This window comes from Balaenoptera physalus (assembly GCF_965194825.1).
Source record: "Balaenoptera physalus genome assembly, chromosome: 17".
NCBI classification, from domain to species: domain Eukaryota; kingdom Metazoa; phylum Chordata; class Mammalia; order Artiodactyla; family Balaenopteridae; genus Balaenoptera; species Balaenoptera physalus.
In genome coordinates, this window is record NC_138895.1 from 60,729,196 (window position 1) to 60,750,452 (window position 21,257).

The 21,257-nt window shown below is 32.1% G+C and overlaps 1 protein-coding gene and 1 long non-coding RNA gene across 3 annotated transcripts in view; one reads left to right on the plus strand and one right to left on the minus strand.

The window, feature by feature from the left end:
* CSMD3 (CUB and Sushi multiple domains 3) overlaps positions 1-21,257 on the minus strand; it is a 1,197,521-nt gene that overhangs the window by 793,527 nt on the left and 382,737 nt on the right. For both annotated transcript variants that reach the window (XM_082433293.1, XM_082433292.1), the window contains exon 6: positions 5,808-5,920. In XM_082433293.1, coding sequence (XP_082289419.1) covers positions 5,808-5,920 — 113 coding nt within the window. The remainder of the gene's footprint in view (positions 1-5,807; positions 5,921-21,257) is intronic.
* LOC309646713 overlaps positions 1-21,257 on the plus strand; it is a 728,077-nt gene that overhangs the window by 535,251 nt on the left and 171,569 nt on the right. The window lies entirely within an intron of this gene.

Here is a 21,257-nt window from a genome sequence, read left to right on the forward strand (position 1 = left end):
ATTTTAAAATAAGGTTAATATAATTTGCCTTTCACTTTTTAAGATATAGCAATAATGGGTTTATATATATAAATTAAACACATTAAGAAAGAACACTTAGCAAATGTAAGCATTATAGACCTTTTTTTAAAGTAATAATCTATAATATTTTCCTTTTTGACTGTAAGTCAGAGTCCCTCAAGTATCAAGTTATGAAGACTGATTCAATTCCTTAGAAAATAATGAAATTTGTATAATAGAATCTCAATCCACTATTTAATATGTTGATTTATGTGACTATTTCTTTATATATTTCAAATTTCATTTGAAATGAAATGATAACTACCCAGTTACTGTTAAACACACCCACAATTTACAAACAGAATTTTGGGCTGGGAGATACATAAGACTGGAAAATAAATTTTAAGGATTGGAATGAAAATATAAATATAATTAGCTATGGAAGAATTTAATTCTAACATCATTATCAACTAATATGATAAAAGGCCTTAAATTTTATATTGGCACAACTATGAAATATAAATTTACATCACACAAGAAAATGCTATCAAGGAGTTTCTTGGTTTTTGTTTTCCTGGTAGCTACCCTATTTATTTATTTATTCATTTTTTTAACATCTTTATTGGAGTATAATTGCTTTACAATGTTGTGTTAGTTTCTGCTGTATAACAAAGTGAACTGGCTATACATATACATATATCCCCGTATCTCCTCCCTCTTGTGTCTCCCTCCCACCCTCCCTATCCCACCCCTCTAGGTGGTCACAAAGCACCGAACTGATCTCCCGGTGCTATGTGGCTGCTTCCCACTAGCTACCTATTTTACATTTGGTAGTGTATATATGTCCATGCTACTCTCTCACTTCGTCCCAGCTTACCCTTCCCCCTCCCCATGTCCTCAAGTCTATTCTCTACATCTGCGTCTTTATTCCTGTCCTGCCCCTAGGTTCATCAGAACCATATTTTTTTAGATTCTATATATATGTGTTAGCATATGGTATTTGTTTTTCTCTTTCTGACTTACTTCACTCTGTATGACAGAGTCTATCACTTCACACCGGTCAGAATGGCCATCATCAAAAAATCTACAAACAATAAATGCTGGAGAGGGTGTGGAGAAAAGGGAACCCTCCCTCCCTTTTTTTAAACAATGTAAATATGAAGGTACAATAAGAAAAACTGATGTCTAAACAAAATTAGAAAAAAATGTAATTAAACAGATTGCTTTGATGCTGTGCTCTATTTTTAAACCTGGATTTTATTTATGATTTTAAAACTTCTGTTATACAGAGGAAACCGTTTCTCAGTTACAGTTTTAACAAAAATCCTATTTTAAATTTCGGTTCTAAGGATAAGTGCTTTTATCCTGGAGAAATATGGACACCCTCATTTGTGACAGTGAGAAATACAAAACCTAACATTTTCCTTTTAATTGTGATTCCTGGATTTAAATTTTATGTTTGGTCACAATTTTTTAACTATTTGTACCTCATTGTTAGACAGTGTGTTTCTCACTCATTCCATATGGTTGATTGTCTCTTTCATAAAACAGCATCTTTATTGACTGCATGTCTGAATTTTACTATAAGAAATCTTAATGCCATTTGATTTGCACAACAATAACATGTCTAGCCACTGTGACTATTTTTACTCTTTGGGAAACCAAGGTTCAAGACAACTTAGACAGCAGTTAGTAACTTTGCAATTCAACGCTCATCTTCTGACCCCCGAATCCTATTCTTTCTCACTATATTACGTTGCATCGCTGATAATCTTATTTATTTTTGTTCAGTAACAGTGCACACACGTTTAGGTCAAAACATTTCCAACTGTAAAAAACAGAGTAACTAGTCTGAAGTTATTTCCCACTTAAATTATGTGCGTCTAAAATGTCAAGCAAGGGCCTCTGCGTAACTGGGGTTTATGGCAGTGAATTTTCAATACGATTTGAAAGTTTTGTCCATTAAATGTTTTTCTTACCAAAAAGAGGCACAGCTGATCCCAAAAGGATAATCTCTTTTAGACCCTATATGAAATATTTTTCTACATAAATTGAAAATACACTGTATTACTATTGACATACCTTTGTTTAATTGAAACTGTCTATAAAATGTTAACCTGCATAAGAAGAGTCATATCAACAAAATTATGAAAGATAAGAGAAAAATCAAAATGTGATAAAATCTATAAGGATTTAGAAGGCTTAATCTATAATATAGGAATATTCATATATTTAGATATTTGGAATCAATTAAATGTTGTAATTCCTAAACTTACATGCCAAAAACAATTTTATAAATATCTACAGCTGTAGTATCTTTGCACATTAAAAAAGTATGATATGCTGAATAACTTAAAATGAAAAATGTTGTAATAATTTTCACACTTGAATATGTGATATTTATGGATAAAAATAATACTTTTTACTAAACATCACCTAAAGGTAAAAGTTTCTCTATTGGACAGTTGTCATCTGAAAATCTCCTTCCAATTTAGAAATTAAGAAAACTTGATCAATTATTCATGTAAATGGAAAATAATAGATTTTAGGTTTATAATAAAGATCAAGTGACAATAATATGGGGATTTCAATAAATAGAGAACTTCCAAATACCACAGTTAATGAAAAGTTATACTATTTATGTGTGTAGTAGCACTATTCAAGTTCTCATTAGAAGAGACTTAATGGAACTTGAATGCAGGAATCTTATTTAAAATCAAAGACTAATATAGTAAAATGACATTGAAGTGATTTTCTTTGGGGGAGAATTGAAAATTTATAAAGGAAAAATTTTAAAGCATAGAAGAGATAAGAATAGAGTTTTAAAAGAAGAGATTTCCAGTATAAATAAACTTGGCGGGGGCAGGAGCCGCTTTATTTATTTTAGATACATGTGAATATTTTCAATGTGGGACCTGGGGGAGGGAAAACATACTGTATCAAAGTCATTTCATTTAAATCATGATTTTTCTCAGTACTTTTGAGTCAGAACATACTATATTTGTTAACGTGTTATCCTCAACCTCTGCTTAACCCGATTTAAATTATTATATCTAAAATAATAAAGCAGCCAGCCTATAACACAACTGAAAGGAGGTCCTATGGGGGAAAGCATGTTGCTCTGTCTATGTGCCTACTCCATCAATTACGGGATCAATTAAGGGACAAGTTATAAAAAATAGCTAATGGTATTTAGGAATCCTTAGGAGTTTTCAGTTAATTTTCACGGTATTTTATAAAGAATACAGATTAAACAGAAATGCTATGGGGAAAGTCATCAATCTTTGGAAACTTAGAACATTAAATGAACTCAAAAGACTAGATAAATCAATAATAATTACTGAGTACTCAGTAAGTATTTGAGTTATTAGGAAGCTGTGCTACATGGAGACTTGGTTGTGACTTTTGAATAGTATATTCCACAAAATTTTCTATCTTGAATTAGTTATAATTTAGACACCACTGAAATTATATGGTAGCATGGAACAATCTAAAAAGCATGATTATCAGTTCATGCCAGGGCATGTATTCAGCATGTCAGAATTATGAATTTTATAGCTATTTAAGTTAGTCTAGTAGAGTTTTTGTTAATCAAAATTTCTTTGCTTATAGTTTCAAGAACTGCTTCTCCAACTGAGCTTACGTTTAGGTAAAATATTATTTGGAGATAATGCAATTAGAAAAATCAAGGCTGAATCAGGAAAGTTTTAAAAGGATACAATGCAAAGGTGTGTTTTTATATATTAAAACTTTTCCTTGATTTTATTATAAAATTATAGCTTATACTTTCTCAGGCCACTTTATTCCCTCTACAGTGTGAAGATACAGATTACACCAAAAATTACCCTCTTTTGAGCTCCTTTTCCTGCTGAAAATAGAAATAATTCATACCCCATAAAACACTTCCTTTCTATTTTACTACAGTAAATTCATTGATATGTTATTCTTCAGTGCTAAAACCAGACAGGCAATGCAGGAAAATCAAACTGAATCTTGAAAATACTATAAAAGTCAATTTAAGATTAGTGAGTAGAATACTGAAAATTATAATTAAGCACACAAATCTACTAGCAGCTTTGTACTACTGTCTTATAATGCAAAACAACCTATCTAAAGATACCAGTTTCATGAAACCATACTGCATAAAACAAACGAAATACCATTTTATTTTTTAAGATAAGAGATCTATGTTTGTTTTTTTCTCTCCAGGCTGTACATTTAAATATAAAATAAGTGCTACTTTATTTCTATTCAGATAAAGAGTAGAAGATGTCTTACTGAAAGATTCTATGAATCAAACAGAAAGGATCACCACATGAGTCAAAGATGATAGTCTTTTGAATTTCTGCCATGCCATCTGCCTTAATTCATTGAAGAGCGAATCAGAGCCATAAAATTATGTGAGTGGAAAACTCCACAAGGAAAGGGGTGAACCCAGAGATAAAGAGGCTCTACAACAGCTAATTATTTTCAATAAAAAGACTTCTTATTTCTGAACTACACAAAAATTTTAGAAATTTAAATGGAAACTCAGTAAAATATGATTGCAAATTTAAAAGTGACACTGGTTAAAACTGATAAGATTCGAGTTACTATGCCCAAACAGTTATTTTTAATAAAATAAAGGAAAATAAGTTTTTCTATAAACATTTAATTTTTATTTTTAAAATATATAGTTTTATGATGATAACAGATATGATAGACAATATATTCTATCATGAGAGATGTTAATACAATGCATAGCTTTAAGAGCAAATTTGCACTCATGTTTCCATTCGAATTAACTACTTAACAAATAGAAATTACAGGGTTTTCTAGAGTGGACTTTGTCTAAAATCTTTACTTTTAAGTTACAATCTTAGGAATTTTTATTACAGTGATACCCAATAAAATATTACAAATACCAATCACATTAATCTGTTGCTATTACTGTGAGAAACGTATTGATAGGGCATCTGTAGAAAGGTTACTGGTCTCCAAAGTATAAATTGTTGAAATTTGTATTCCAGAAAACAATATGTAGTCTAATACTATTTTAGGTATTAACTATAAGCTGCCTAAAGTCATCATATTCAATTTACAAAGTGCTTCAGCTGAAGATTATTAAAAAGGAAAGCACTAAAAAAAACAGATAAATGGAAATATTTAACTGTGGCAATGTTCACTACTCCCTGAACAGTAGCTGATACACTGCTAAGAATGAAATGAATTATTAACACAAGTAGTCTGAGAATAAGTGCACCAAACCCACATAATATTCCTAAACATTGTAGAAGCTACATTTTTATTAATACTCCATAATAATCAAATTCTAAACAAAGAGTTTTTTCAAGTTAATATATCAAATACTATATCTCACTTATTCAAAACTTATACCTGTAGATAATAATCCTAACAAAGTTAATGAAAGTAACATTTGCAAAAACACTGTATATGGAAATGGATTTCAACTGATGAAGAGCCTATTTACAACTGCAGTTTTCTGCAGTGTTTTGTGGTACATGTTTAGGTAGTATGTTCAACTACTGAAGCACTTTATTAAAGGTAAATATTACACCTGTTACACATTACCTTTTAGAGGTTACAATAGTCTTTATTCTGGACAGTGTACTACAAAACTCAACTAACTTTCATACCGTAATTTAGTTATGATCACAATATTGCCTCAGAAAGAAAATGACCATTTTTGCTTATTCAAACTACCATGTGTTAATGCTAAAGATATTTTGCCTCTATCATAAAATGTAGTTGTGTATACCAAAATCATTTTACACATCAAAAGAGGCAGACGTATTCATTAAATATACCTTGATATGGAGCACTAAATCCACGATATCGGTGATTGCTGTCTGTAACAAAATGCAGTCTGAGCCAGTTTTTGTTGCTGATAATTGGTGGTGGTATATTCATTCCAGATAACCTGAATTACGGAAGACAACAAAAAAAATTTAGAAAGCTTTTAAGTAGTAAACATTTTCACTGAACTGGGACCCCCAAAAATGTCTACTTGTATACAATATTCATGACTTTGCCTTGCTAACTTTTTAAGCACAAGTGAAATAGTTATTTTATGCATAGAAAAGTCAATCATAGAATAGTGTAATTCCAAAATAAGCTATTCCAATCGGGTTGCATATATTAGTAAAATCAACTGTAAACTACATATAATTTTGATTCTCCAAAATTTATTGAATAGACAATAATAAACATAATGGCTGCTGAGCTGACAGTGCTGGTCACAGCATAACCCGTGTATGTATCAATACAGTATAGTTACAAAACAGAAAGACTTTAAAGCAATTGATATACTTTTTCCATTTAACATATTTTCAGCATTTCACATTCAATGGAAGATTTCACAATTTCATTTCATAGAACAAGCACTATTTTAATGTAATTTCACAATATTGTACATTTAATGATTAGCTCTCATTATAATGCATACTTCTATAAGGCACTGGAGGTCTGCTCCAACTGATAGAGAACAGACTGTATTTTGGATATATAGTCACCACATATCTAGTCACAAAGGTAGCACTACATAATCTCCTTAAAGCAAAAATTTTAAACTATGCCCCAGGATCCTGGTCATGATTAATAGATGAAATAACTCTCTTGCTCTATAATCTTTTGAAGATTTCCAGCAAAGTAGTTTTGCTGATTTAATTCAACAAAGGAATACCACCCCTACATACCTAACCATTTAAATACTAGGTATGTGTTATAAAGCCAAGGTAAAATACTCTCAAAAGACTATCACATCATGAAAGAGAGTTTTAGAATAAGGTTTCCTAATAACCAGTATATGACATATCTTTCCGCTTCTTCAAAGCTTACACTTTTCTTCATAGGAAGGCAAACTAGACAGCTGGTGTATGTGTGTGTGTGTGTTGGGGGAGGTGATTTCTTCTCTCAGTGCTTGGCAGTTATTCATTCTAGGGGACAGGTAGGGGAGATTGGAATATCCATCCTTGCACATGTAATCAGCAGGTGTAGACACAGTGATGCAAAAACCCTTTATCCTACATCCTCCCCCTTTATTTCCTAAAACTGACTTCTCCTAGAATATTTGGGAGCTAGCCATCACTTTTAGTGGATGACCACCTGCCATAGCATAAAAATATGAATTCACATTTATTTTATCATTGTGCCCATGAATGAACAGAATGGGCTTGGCAACATTACTGTGTAATCCAATTTTTTTGGATTCTAACATGAACAAGTTGGGTTCTATCCCATATAGTTCTCATTTCTCCACCAGCTTTGGAATGAATTTTCTTTAATTTTTCCCCATCAATGCCTTATTTCCTCTTTTCATAGGGGTGACTGTTTACTAGTCAAGCCGGCTGTTTTTTCATATCTGAATTGAGTAAAGACAGACACATAACATACCTGTATAATTTTAAAACTCAAGTTTTAAAAATTTACTTCATTACTTTCAGAAAATGCAGTATCCAAGTTATCTTTACTTTTGTTTGCTTGTTGGTTGGTTTGGTTCAGACAGCAATTCAATGAAAAAAAAAAACCAAAACTTGGATTTGGTACAATTATATTTTCAGTACAGTAGCATGTTTTATGCCAGATTTTGATTTACAATTTGATTCTCTTCAATTCCCCGATTCAATGAGCATAAACATCCATTAGGAAAAGTTTAAATTATTTTTGACAGGCTGCACACATTTCTAAATGTAATGAGAGTACAATACATGAATGGTTGTAAAAGACTAAAGAACAGAGTTTGGAGAACAGTCCTTAAAAAATCCAACAGATGAGAAGCAGCTCAACAAGGACATCACGAAAAGTGTGAGAGGAAAGAAGATGAAACAGACAATGAAAAGGATAAACTTTCCATCTTTCTCAGGAACATCGAAGATAATTTCAGTAAGAGAGTGTAGTAAAAGCAAGTAATAGCTACTATGGAACTATAGTTTTTAACCTGAATTCACCTTCAGGAATTGAGAAAAATAGAACTGAAGATGTTACAGCAGCAGCAGCTAGAAACACAATGTACATGAGGTGGAGAATGGCAACTTAACAGAGGTGGAACTAAGAGGATATTCCTGACAGCCTCAGTGCTTATTCTCATGAAGCATAACTGTAGATAAGCCAAGACACTGAACTAGAAATAGAAAGTAAGTACACCAAAGACTCATTTGCCACCAGAGAATGAAAATAGCTTCACTGGTTATAAGGGAATCACACGGACTTTCCTGACTGTGGTAACTTAGTATTGCTCACTATTTAAACATGATTTACACAGTATGACTTTGTGGCTTATGGAGCAATCTAGTAAATGAATTTACATATATCTGCAACACATTTCACATGTTATCAGGAGGTATGAGAAATGGAGGACTAAGAATATGTGCCAACTAGAAAGATTCCATTAAACTAATTAATTGAGATAATTAATTTCTTAAATACTAAAGGAGATATTTTGTAAATATAAATCACTGTTAATCCTATATGACATTACTATGGTCATTTGAAGGTAGGCAATATGGATTCATTCTAGTATAAAGCCAGTGAGAATCACCCCTTGGTACTGGAAAGATTAAGTATACTCAATTATTTATTGAGCACTTACTATATGACAAACACTGATGTTAAGGGTTGGAAATATAATTGTAAACAACACATACAAGATCTGTGGTCCTACAAATAAAGAAGGTAACAAAAACAAATGAGTGAGATAATTTCAGAAGGCAGCAAATGATGTACCAAAAAAAAAAAGAGTAACCTGATAAAGAATGTCTAGAAATGAGGTTTCAATTGGTCTATTACCTTCTCTATTTTACACTCGAAATAGCCATACTCATGATTATATGTCACAAATTACTATACTGGATTTTAGGAGAAATAAATCAATGAAAATAATCATAATGATAAATGTCATAAATCTGCATCCTACAGCAGTTATTTGTACCCAAAAAGAATTTAAGACATGGCTTTTGTGTAATTAATAAATTTGAATGAACACTGTAAATTAATAATGATATAAAATTTCATTACATATTCAAAATAGAATACTGAAAATAATACAGTGTAACTGGCCATAATTAATCTTTGTTATATTTATTTTTATTTACATCATTTTCCACAGAAATAGTACCTAAATAATAAATTGATATTTAAAACTAAATGCAACATTTTCTTTTACAGATAGTACCTTAGAGAATATGATCATAACCCTTACAAGATTTTTTTTTAAATCAATTAAGTGTAAGAATCCTGAGAGAAACAGAGGTCTTTACCATTTTTTTCAAAACTCCCTAGAACTACTCTGAACTTATGCCATTAGTTTATAACTCTCTTGACAGATACTCATTGCTGTCATCTGTTGACTCTGGTTCTCAACTTTCTCAAAATTAGCATTTGCAACAACAGGTGTCATCTTTGGTGGCTCTAACAACTATTTTTCAATCTGTCCAGTTCCCTAAGATCAGTCAAATCTAATGATCTGTTTTACCGCATCTTTAGTACCTATAGACAGAGTCAAACCTAAACCCATGATTTTTCAAATAATCACCTGCCTGATTCCTGTCATACAGTATTCTGCCTATGCTTTCCTCTTAAGAGTTTTATAGTGCCTGGCCTTACATTTAGGTCTTTAAACCATTTTGAGTCTATTTTTGTGTATGGTGTTAGGGAGTGTTCTAATTTCATTCTTTTACATGTAGCTGTCCAGTTTTCCCAGCACCACTTTTTGAAGAAGCTCTCTTTTCTCCATTGTATATTATTGCCTCCTTTATCAAATATAAGATAACCATATGTGCACGGGTTTATCTATGGGTTTTCTATCCTGTTCCATTGATCTATATTTCTGTTTTTGTGGCAGTACCATACTGTCTTGATTACTGTAACTTTGTAGGATAGTTTGAAGTCTGGGAGCCTGATTCCTCCAGCTCCGTTTTGCTTTCTCAAGATTCCTTTGGCTATTCGGGGTGTTTTGTGTTGCCATACAAATTGTGAAATTTTTTGTTCTAGTTCTGTGAAAAATGCCGTTGGTAGTTTGACAGGGATTGCATTGAATCTGTAGATTGCTTTGGGTAGTAGAGTCATTTTCACAAGGTTGATTCTTCCAATCCAAGAACATGGTATATCTCTCCATCTGTTTGGATCATCTTTAATTTCTTTCATCAGTGTCTTATAGCTTTCTGAAAATAGGTCTTTTGTCTCCTTAGGTAGGTTTATTCCTAGGTATTTTATTCTTTTTGTTGCAATGGTAAATGGGAGTGTTTCCTTAATTTCTCTTTCAGATTTTTCATCATTAGTGTATAGGAATGCAAGAGATTTCTGTGCATTAATTCTGTATCCTGCTACTTTACCAAATTCATTGATTAGCTCTAGTAGTTTTCTGGTAGAGTCTTTAGGATTCTCTATGTATAGTATCATGTCATCTGCAAACAGTGACAGATTTACTTCTTCTTTACTGATTTCGATTCCTTTTATTTCTTTTTCTTCTTTGATTGCTGTGGCTAAAACTTCCAAAACTATGTTGAATAATAGTGGTGAGAGTGGGCAACCTTGTCTTTTTCCTGATCTTAGTGGAAATGGTTTCAGTTTTTTGCCATTGAGAATGATGTTGGCTGTGGGTCTGTCATATATGGCCTTTATTATGTTGACGTAAGTTCCCTCTATGTCTACTTTCTGGAGGGTGTTTATCATAAATGGGTGTTGAATTTTGTCAAAAGCTTTTCTGCATCTATTGAGATTATCATATGTTTTTTATTGTTCAATTTGTTAATATGGTGTATCACATTGATTGATTTGTGTTTATTGAGGAATCTTTGCATTCCTGGGATAAAACCCACTTGATCATGGTATCTGATCCTTTTAATGTGCTGTTGGATTCTGTTTGCTAGTATTTTGTTGAGGATTTTTGCATCTATGTTCATCAGTGATAAGGCCTGTAGTTTTCTTTTTTTGTGACATCTTTGATTTTGGTATCAGGGTACTGGTGGCCTCATAGAATGAGTTTGGGAGTGTTCCTCCCTCTGCTATATTTTGGAAGAGTTTGAGAAGGATAGGTGTTAGCTCTTCTCTAAATGTTTGAGAGAATTTGCCTGTGAAGCCATCTGGTCCTAGACTTCTGTTTGTTGGGAGTTTTTAAATAACAGTTTCAATTTCAGTACTTGTGATTAGTCTGTTCATACTTTCCATTTCTTCCTGGTTCTGTCTTGGAAGGTTGTGTTTTTCTAAGAATTTGTCCATTTCTTCCAGGTTGTCCATTTTATTGGCATATAGTTTCTTGCAGTAATCTCTCATGATCCTTTGTATTTCTTCGGTGTCAGTTGTTACCTCTCCTTTTTCATTTGTAATTCTGTTGATTTGAGTATTCTCCCTTTTTTTCTTGATGAGTCTGGCTAATGGTTTATCAATTTTGTTTATCTTCTCAAAGAACCAGCTTTTAGTTTTATTGATTTTTGTTATGGTTTCCTTATTTTCTTTTTCATTTATTTCTGATCTGATCTTTATGATTTCTTTCCTTCTGCTAACTTTGGGGTTTTTTTGTTCTTCTTTCTCTAATTGCTTTAGCTGTAAGGGTAGGTTGTTTATTTGAGATGTTTCTTGTTTATTGAGGTAGGATTGTATTGGTATAAGCTTCCCTCTTAGAACTGCTTTTGCTGCATCCCATAGGTTTTGGGTCATCGTGTTTTCACTGTCATTTTTTTCTAGGTATTTTTTGATTTCCTCTTTGATTTCTTCAATGACCTCTTGGTTATTTAGTAGCGTATTGATTAGCCTCCATATGTTTGTATTTTTTACAGTTTTTTTTCCCTGTAATTGATATCTAGTCTCACAGTGTTGTGGTTGGAAAAGATACTTGGTATGATTTCAATTTTCTTAAATTTACCAAGGCTTGATTTGTGACCCAAGGTATGATCTATCCTGGAGAATGTTCCATGAGCACTTGAGAAGAAAGTGTATTCTATTGTTTTTGGATGGAATGTCTTATAAATATCAATTAAGTCCATCTTAAGTAGATATCTAATAATTACAATTGTAATTAATTCCTTACATATTCTTTATATATAATTCATGATACACAATTCCTTACCATTCCAATTTATTTAAAATTGAATAATAATTAAATACACCTACTAAACAATCTCAGTTTTAAAATGCTTCTTTTTAATATTATTTCTACTATTTTTCTATTGTTTTCTACTTTTAACTATTTTCAGTTATTGTAGTCCTACCTTTAAAGGTATCTTGTCCATACTCAGTTTATAGAAATTTTCAGTGATCCATCCTTATTAAGTTGTCCCAAAGCATCCAAATTGTTTTCATACAAATAACTTTCACTATTTACTCACTGACATTTCTTCAAGAAACATATATACATAGTCACACTAATTCCCAAACCTATGGTCTGTGAATTTGTTTTGCAAAGTTGTATTCACTGAATTCATCTGAAGCTACACAAAAGTGTAGCTTCTGCTTTTGGAGGTGGTTTGCATACATATATATGAAAGGAGGTATACTTTATTACAGATTTAGTGGCTTCTGATTGTCATATTGTTAAAGGCTAACTTACAAGTAAGAAATAATTTGAATAATAATTTTGACTGTTTACATAAATCTGACTAGAAAAAGGCAAATGAAAACAAAGCTATATACCCTACAGTGATAAATTGAGATTAGAATTCAGATTTTCTAAAATCCTTTCAATATGTACAATAAGGATAGAATATTCTGCCTTCTTCCATCATACTTTTAATCCAACTGATATTGTCATTGCTGTGAGGCTATAAGTTATTTAGTCAAAGCATATCTTCATTTCATGGATATTCATTTGAAAACTCTACTGATTTAAAATACATGATACATTTTATACTAAAAATAGCATGCTCTATATTTAACACGTTTTGATTTCTGCATTGTCAGATTTAATTTGGTGATGAAAGTGCAACTCAATCCATGTCGGACTCACTATTTATACACTTGGTTTCCTTTGAAAATCAAAACCCTGACCTAGAAAACAAGCACACTGTTCAGGGACACCATCTTATAAGTTTGGTTGTTAGCCACCTGCTGTTCTCAATAAATCAGTCTGCAAACTACTGATCCATGTCACCACACTGTCACCTATTTATTGGAAAGAATTGCTTACAAACCCACCATTCTTCCACTGAGTTTGTTCAGTTGAAGATATCCTACTTCCTTTAGGTCTAATTTATGTTTATAGACTTTTAAATGTAATATTGTAATAAGTATTAATTGAAATGGTATATTAATAGGCTGTTAAGTACTGTTACTTGTTGTAATATATTAAAGGACTTACCTAAATTCATTGCTTAAATGATATTATTCATTATAACTATAATGGTAGAGGCTTATTATAATCAGTATAGTTTAAAATCACTTCCATAGTTTTACATTATACCATTTGCTTTGTCTTCATCCTCAAACACTGTTAAGTAGCTTAGGTAATTACTTAAAGTAGTCCTTGAAATGGTGGATTAAATTAAAAATAAATTTATGAATACAATTAGTATACATCAACAAGTTCCGATTTTTTTCATTTTGCTAAAACATATGTATAAATTGTTTTGTTCTTTTTTGTTTCACTTTGCTTAATGTATAATCTACTTAACATGTTTACAGAGCAAGCACCCCATAAGGAAATAATAAATAAGCTACACAAAACTTGAGATTCTTTAAAAAGACATGTTTCTTTTTAATTGAATTACTTAAGCTCTACCTTACTCTTCAAAAGTATATGATACTCTTATCAACAATACCACAGGATAAAACTAAGTTATCAAGGAAACTAGTAAAGGGTATTTAATAAACGAACAAGATAAAGTCATCCCCTGGTGAGCTGGAGCCTCCTGGTCCAGCTTGCGAGAATTTGCACATCTCTTCACAACCATATTCAGTGACAGGTTACTAGCTTGGTTGGCCATGGAATTGGAACACTTCACAGATTAGTAATTTTTTTCCTTTATTTTGGAAGAGGAAGTTTAGTAGCTTATCACTAAGGCCATCCCACCTCTGCAAGTCTAGAAAATATTCTGGATGTACTCTATTATACAGACGAAATGTTGTTCAACATGACAAAATTATGTACCATAGAGCAGAGCCACCATAAGTTCAGCTTGGATGCTTTTTAAAGTAGTACAGCTCAGTATGTTTAATAAAGTATCCATACAATGATTATTTCTAAGCTATGTGATTTCCTGCTGTATCTTCCACAATAAATTAGTGAAAAATACACACATATATAATTGGTGATCTAAAGTTTTTGGATATAAATTAATTAGGTATCAGTAAATATATACCAAACATAGTGCTTTGGGCTTGTTTAGATTTTAATAAGCTATTTTCTTTGGCAATAAAAAGTAGCTGGATATGTTGTTTCTTAGGCCACCCTTAGTTTGTAACAATAAAACCATAAAATTATCTAGAAAAAAATGTATCTTGCTATTTTACGTGCCAAGTACTTCAAAAAGCTGTTTCATGTCATTAAAGTCCAAATAAGAGACATGGGATGAGGGACAAAAATAGCCTGTTATTACTTTATCTGGTTTCTATAATACATTCCTTCAAACCCTCCATTATGATGTCATGAAGAGTTAGGAGATATTACAGCATGAGTAGCTGAAGTTATGAATTAAGTTCATAAAATTTAGAATCAGTAGTCTCCATATCAGGTGTGAAATGCGTATGATTTATTAGTATTGGTATCTACTATGTAGTCAATACTCTATATTATATTATGGTTACATTTTATAATATATGCTATGTTGCTATATATTATATATAATAATATATTAAATATTTGTATATATACTTTATAAATGAATAAACAAATAAGCAAACAAACAGATATTGGCAATGCATACTCAATTGTTTTTTTCCTGATAGATGTGCAAATTTAGAAAGCATGGAGACTTTCGTTCTGTTCTTTCTCGTCTGAAGACCAAAAGCCCAGACAAAAGCAAATCATCTGGTTCTGTATTTTGTGTTATGGAGTAATGATCAGCAGTAGAATAGCCAAGTCTAAATTTTACCTGTTTATTTTATAGTATATTGGGATGAAAGTCCAAGACATGCAATGAATTAGGGAAGAAATGACGCTCATTTTCAGCAATGCGATATAGGGGTTAAAACCAGGTTTCGTATCTCAGCCCTGGAGATTACTAGCTGGGTGAAACGGACAGGGCAATTACTATTACAAGCTTCAGGTTCTTCATCCATAAATTTTACAGGAATTTCAACATTGTTGTGAGGATTTTAAAGGTTTTAGCATATATCTTAGAGGGAAAAAAGTGCTTTTAAGTATTAGGTCTAGGCCCTATATATAGTTTGTTGTGGAGGGATAAAGTAAAGAGTGAGGAGGGGACTGTGGTAGAGAACTTCAGTTTTAAAAAAAAGGAAAATAACAGATGTGATACACTATCTAAAACACAGATAAGATTAAAGATGTGTTTGGCCAATCAGAAAGGGAAAATTTTAGTTGGAGTGACAGAATTCTTTCCAAGGCATTTATTTAATTTCAGACTTTAAAAAAAAAATTAATTGAAGTACAGTTGATTTTCAATGTTGTGTCAGTTTCAGGTGTACAGCAAAGTGTTTCTGTTACACACACATATATATATATATTCATTTTCAGATTCTTTTCCATTACAGCTTATTACAATATATTGAATATAGTTCCCTGTGCTATACAGTGGGTCTTTTTTAATCAATTTTATATATAGGAGTGTGTATCTGTCACTCCCAAACTCCTAATTCATCCCTCCCCCTCCTTCAGTCTTTTAAATCAACTGTGCTTTGGATTCTAGCTTTCACTATATCAGAGAAGAATCTATAGTATACCTTGTTTGGACTTGTATTCCTACTATAAATCTGAGAAAACAAGCCTCACAAACATCAATCACATATGTCATATGGGAGGATAAACCAGAACCTGTCTTCATTCCTGATTCTAATGTAGAGGACTAAATTGTGGTATAAGAAAAGAATCTGTTGACAGGGTCATCTAAAAATCATGAACTATCTCTGAAGAAATGAATAGCTGTTGGTTTAAATTCTCACAGGTCAGGACTAAGGAAAATGCTGCTTTGTAATGCTGATATACTATCCCATAATAAATCAGGTATGGGTGGGGTGGGAATTAATGCCATTTTGTTTATTTCTAATGGAAGAGAACAGCCTCAATTTGAGTCAGTCAATGTTAAGGCCTGAATCCTAAAGGAACACTTTTTTATGTTTTCTAATAATCCAAGATTGGTTTTTGCTTCCTCTTGAAATGGCAAGGAAGGAAAAAGAGAATTCCAGCATTGGTTATCTTCTTGTGCTCCAACAGTTTACCTGGGAAAGATGAATAAGTGAAATTTTCTAGATCCCTTTGATCCTCACGTTCTCTCAGTATCCGGATTTTTCAGTAATGATCCAGTCTAAATGGAAGTCACTGTCCCTACTCTAAAATGGAATTCTACAACGCTAGTCTGTTACTACCCCTGGTTACCTTATTCTTGTCTATCAATAATGGGCCAACAAAGCAGAAGGATACTCTCTTACAATCATGAAGATAGGGAAGATGTCCCATAATGAATTTAGAGGCACGTGTCCTAGTTTAGACAGTCAAGTGCCTTTTACAGTTTTCACTTAAATGAAGTAGAAAAATTCTATGACCATTCCTTTTCAGATGAAGAAAAACTTACATAGATTAACTAACTATTCAAAGACACATGGCTAATAATTAGTAAAATAGGGCTTGAATCTAGGCCTGCCAGTTTCCAAAACTTCAGCACTTAAAACTACTACCCCATGCCTCTCTCAGGAATATTGGCCAGAAGGTTCAGCAAGGCCTTAGCCCTTTTCAAAGTCTCTTGGGCTTTTTCTCCTATAATGTGACATATTTGCACAGATGGCCCTCAAACCAGTAGCTATTTACATCTGAGTCTAAGGATTTTATTTAAATTCATTGTTGCTGAAAGTACATTTATTTACTTAAATGTTGAACTCTTTAGTATACTAAAGTAATACATGTAAACCACTCTCCATATGGTCTGAAATTGTGTCATCTTTTACTAAACATTGCTAGCATATATGCCTAGTGTTTGACAAAAGGTGGATAAGCAATAAAAGAACATATACATATATTTTCCCCCTGAATGTATACATAAACAAATGATCATCTAGGAGAGAAAGAGAAATATGTGTGTGCATGCATGTGTATATGTGTGTGTGTGAAGGTCGTACTTATTTTAAAGTATAAATATATTAGTCAAAATAGGCAATTTGAACGCATTCTATTTGAGCAGAAACCTATTCAAAGTTTAATCATGAACTTTTGTGGAAATAGCTCATCATAAGTTAACAGGTAGCAGGTGAAATAAACCAACAAACTCTTTGAATCTATCTAATATTCCAGTAATTTTTTTAAAGATACAACATTAGAATTGTTCTAAAATCTTAAAGAAGCTTGAGAAATTACTACAAAAACCACTGGGGTGAGTGGGCTGTCCATATATTGCTGCCATTATAAAAAGGAAAATTTAAAAAGAAAGAAGAAATAGGCTGACTATAATACAATTGTATGAATAATAATAAGCAGATTAACCCACTGTCAAACATTAAAAGCAAGAAAGAATAAAAGTTAAAATGAATGAAGAATAACTTTGAAAATTATATTTAAAATGCAGATAAAACTCTAAATCAGTAAAATCAGATATTAGGTACATAAGAAAAATAAATTTTTATCTTAGTGTTATTGTTTACATATATACCTATTTTTATAATAATCATATATAGAAATAAATACCTCTGTTTAATGATTTTTTTTTTACTATTTGACCACTTACAATATATGGAACATTTTCTTAAATTTAACCAAATTATTTTTCTTCTCTGTCTTAGTTCTTAGCTCTTTAGGGATAATGTTTATCTTTTGAATGTAACTGACTTTAATATATTTTTACAAAGATAGTCACGAAGTCAATATTTCTTTCATATTTTTCTAAATCAATATGTTTAACCACGTTCAGATTCATTCATTTGGTCTCTTCTCACAGTTTTTTCTTAATCTACTTCATTCCCCATATCTCTGCAAATGTGGAAAACAAAGCTAAAGTTCTGACTCGATTCATATTCTTACACAACTCTACATTAAAGATTTAAAATAATTTTTCTTATTTTATTTCACCATTTTTATTGAAGTAATACTGGTTTCTAACACTATATAAGTTTCATGTGTATAACATTACAGTTCTACTTCTATATAACACAGCATGCTCTCCACCAAAAATTTAGTTTCCATCCATCATCACACAGTTGATTGACTTTACTCATTTTGCCCTCCCCTCACCTCTTTCCTCTGGTAACCACTACTCTATTCCCCGTACCTACATGTTTGTTTTTGTTTGGTTCGTTCCTCTACTTTGTTTTTTTATAGTCAACATATGACTGAAATCATGCTGTATTTTTGTCTTTCTCATTCTAACTTACTTCGCTTAGCATAATACTCTCAAGCTCCACCCATGTTGTGGCAAATGGCAAGATTTCATCTTTTTATGGCTGAGTAGTATTCCACTATATATAAATACCATTTATCTGTCAACGGGCACTTAGGTTGTTTCCATATCTTGGCTATTGTAAATAATGACTGGATGAACATAGAGGTGCATGTATCTTTTTAATTTAGTGTTTTCATATTCTTTGGATATATACCCAGAAGGAGAATAGCTGGATCATATGGTAGCTCTGTTCTTAATTTTGGGGGGGGACCTCCAGAATGTTTACATAGTGGCTGCACCAATTTACATTCCCACCAACAGGTTATGAGGGTTACCTTTTCTCCAAATCCTTGCCAACACTTGTTATCTCTTGCCTTTTCGATAATTAGCCACTCTAAGAGATAGGAGGTAATATCTCATTGTTGTCTTGATTTGCATTTCCCAAATAATTAGTGATGTTGAACATCTTTTCATGTGTCTGTTGCCCATCTATATGTGTTCTTTGAAAAATGTCTATTCAGTTCCTCTGTACATTTTTAATCAGGTGATTCATATTTCTGTCGTTGAGTTGTATGAGTTCTTTATATATTTTGGATAATAACCCCTTACTGGATATAACATTTGCAAATATCTTCTCCCATTCAGTATGTTGTCTTTGTTTGTTGATGGTTTCCTTTGCGTGTAGAAGCTTTTTTTTTTTTTTTTTTTGGCCATGCCGTGCAGCTTGTAGGATCTTAGTTCCCCAACCAGGGACTGAACCTGAGCCCACAGCAGTGAAAGCTCAGAGTCCTAACCACTGTACCAGCAGGGAACTCCCACAGAAGCTTTTTAGATGATGTAGTCTTATTTGTTCATTTTGCATTTGTTTTCCTTGCCTGAGGAGTCATATCTAGAAAGATATTACTAAGACTGGTGTCAAATAACATACCGCCTACGTTTTCTTCTAGGAGTTTTATGATTTCAGGTCTTACATTCAAGTTTTTATTCCATTTTGAGTTGATTTTTGTGGTTTGAAAGAGTGGTCTAGTTTCATTTTGCTGCATGTGGCAGTTCAGTTTCCTTAACACCATCTAATTAAACAGACTATCCTTTCTCCTTGTATATTCTTTGCTACTCTGTTGAATACTAGTTGTCCATATATGCATGGGTTTATTTCTTGGCTCTTAATTCTGTTCCATTGATTTACGTATGTTTTTCTACCAGTACCATGCTGGTATTTTTGAATTGAAGTATAGCTGATTTACAATGTTGTGCTAGTTTCAGGTATACAGCAAAGTGATTCATATATATATCTGAATCTCCATACATACATGTATCCTTTTCCAGATTCTTTCCCATTAAAAGTTATCACAAAATATTAAATATAGTTCCCTGTGCTATATAGGTCCTTGTTGTTTATCTACTTTATATATAGCAGTTTATATCTGTTAATTCCAAACTCTCAATTTATCCCTCCCCTATCTTTCCACTTTAGTAACTATAAGTTTGTTTTCTATGTTGGTGAGTCTAGTTCTGTTTTGTAAATAAGTTCACTTGTATCACTTTTTTAAATTCTACATATAAGTGATATCATATGACATTTGTCTTTCTCTGTCTGACTTACTTCACTTAGTATGATAATCTCTAGGTCCATCCACATTGCTGTAAATGGCATTATTTCATTTTCTATTATGGCTGAGTAATATTTCATTGTGTGTGTGTGTGTGTGTGTAGGTATGCATATATACATACACACACACACATATACATATATATACCACATCTTCTTTATCCATTCATCTGTCAATGGATATTTAAGGTTTCTTCCATGTCTTGGCTATCGTAAATAGTACTTCTATGAACACTGGGGTGCATATATCTTTTTGAATTAGAGTTTTGTCTTTTCCAGATATATGCCCAGGACTGGGATTGCTGGATCAAATGGTAGAGACTCTAGTTTTAGTTTTTTTAAGGAAGTTCCACACTGTTCTCCATAGTGGCTGTACCAATTTATGTTCCCACCAACAGTGTAGGAGAGTTCCCTTTTCTCCACACACTCTCCAGCAGTTATTATTTAGACTTTTTCATGATGGCTATTCTGACTGGTGTAAGGTGATATCTCATTGCAGTTTTGATGTGCATTTCTCTAATAATTAGTGACGTCAAGCATCTAATCATGTGCCTGTTGGCCATTTGTAGGTCTTCTTTGGAGAAATGTCTATTTAGGTCTTATGCCCAATTCTTGATTGGGTTGTTGTTTTGTTTATATATATATATATATATATATATATATATATAGAAAGAAAGAGAGAGAGAGAGAGAGAGAGAGCGTGCTGTATGAGCTGTTTGTATATTATGGAATTTAATCCCTTGTCGTTCACATCATTTGCAAATATTTTCTCTCATTCCATAGGTTGTCTTTTCATTTTGTTCATGGTTTCCTTTGCTTTGCAAAAGCTTTTAAGTTTAATTAGGTCCCATTTGTTCATTTTTGCTTTTATTTCCATTACCCGAGGTGGTAGATCCAAATATATATTGCTGCAATTTATGTCAAAGAGTGTTCTGCCTATGTTTTCCTCAAGGAGTTTTATAGTACCCAGGCTTACATGTAGGTTTTTAATCCATTTTAAATTTATTTTTATATATACTATTAGAAAATGTTCTGGTTTCATCATTTTCTTTCTTTTTTTTAATTGAAGTATATTTAATTTACAATCTTTCAGGTGTACAGCAAAGTGATTGTTACACACATATACATATTGTTTTTTCATTCTTTTCCATTATAGGTCATTACAAGATATTGAATAT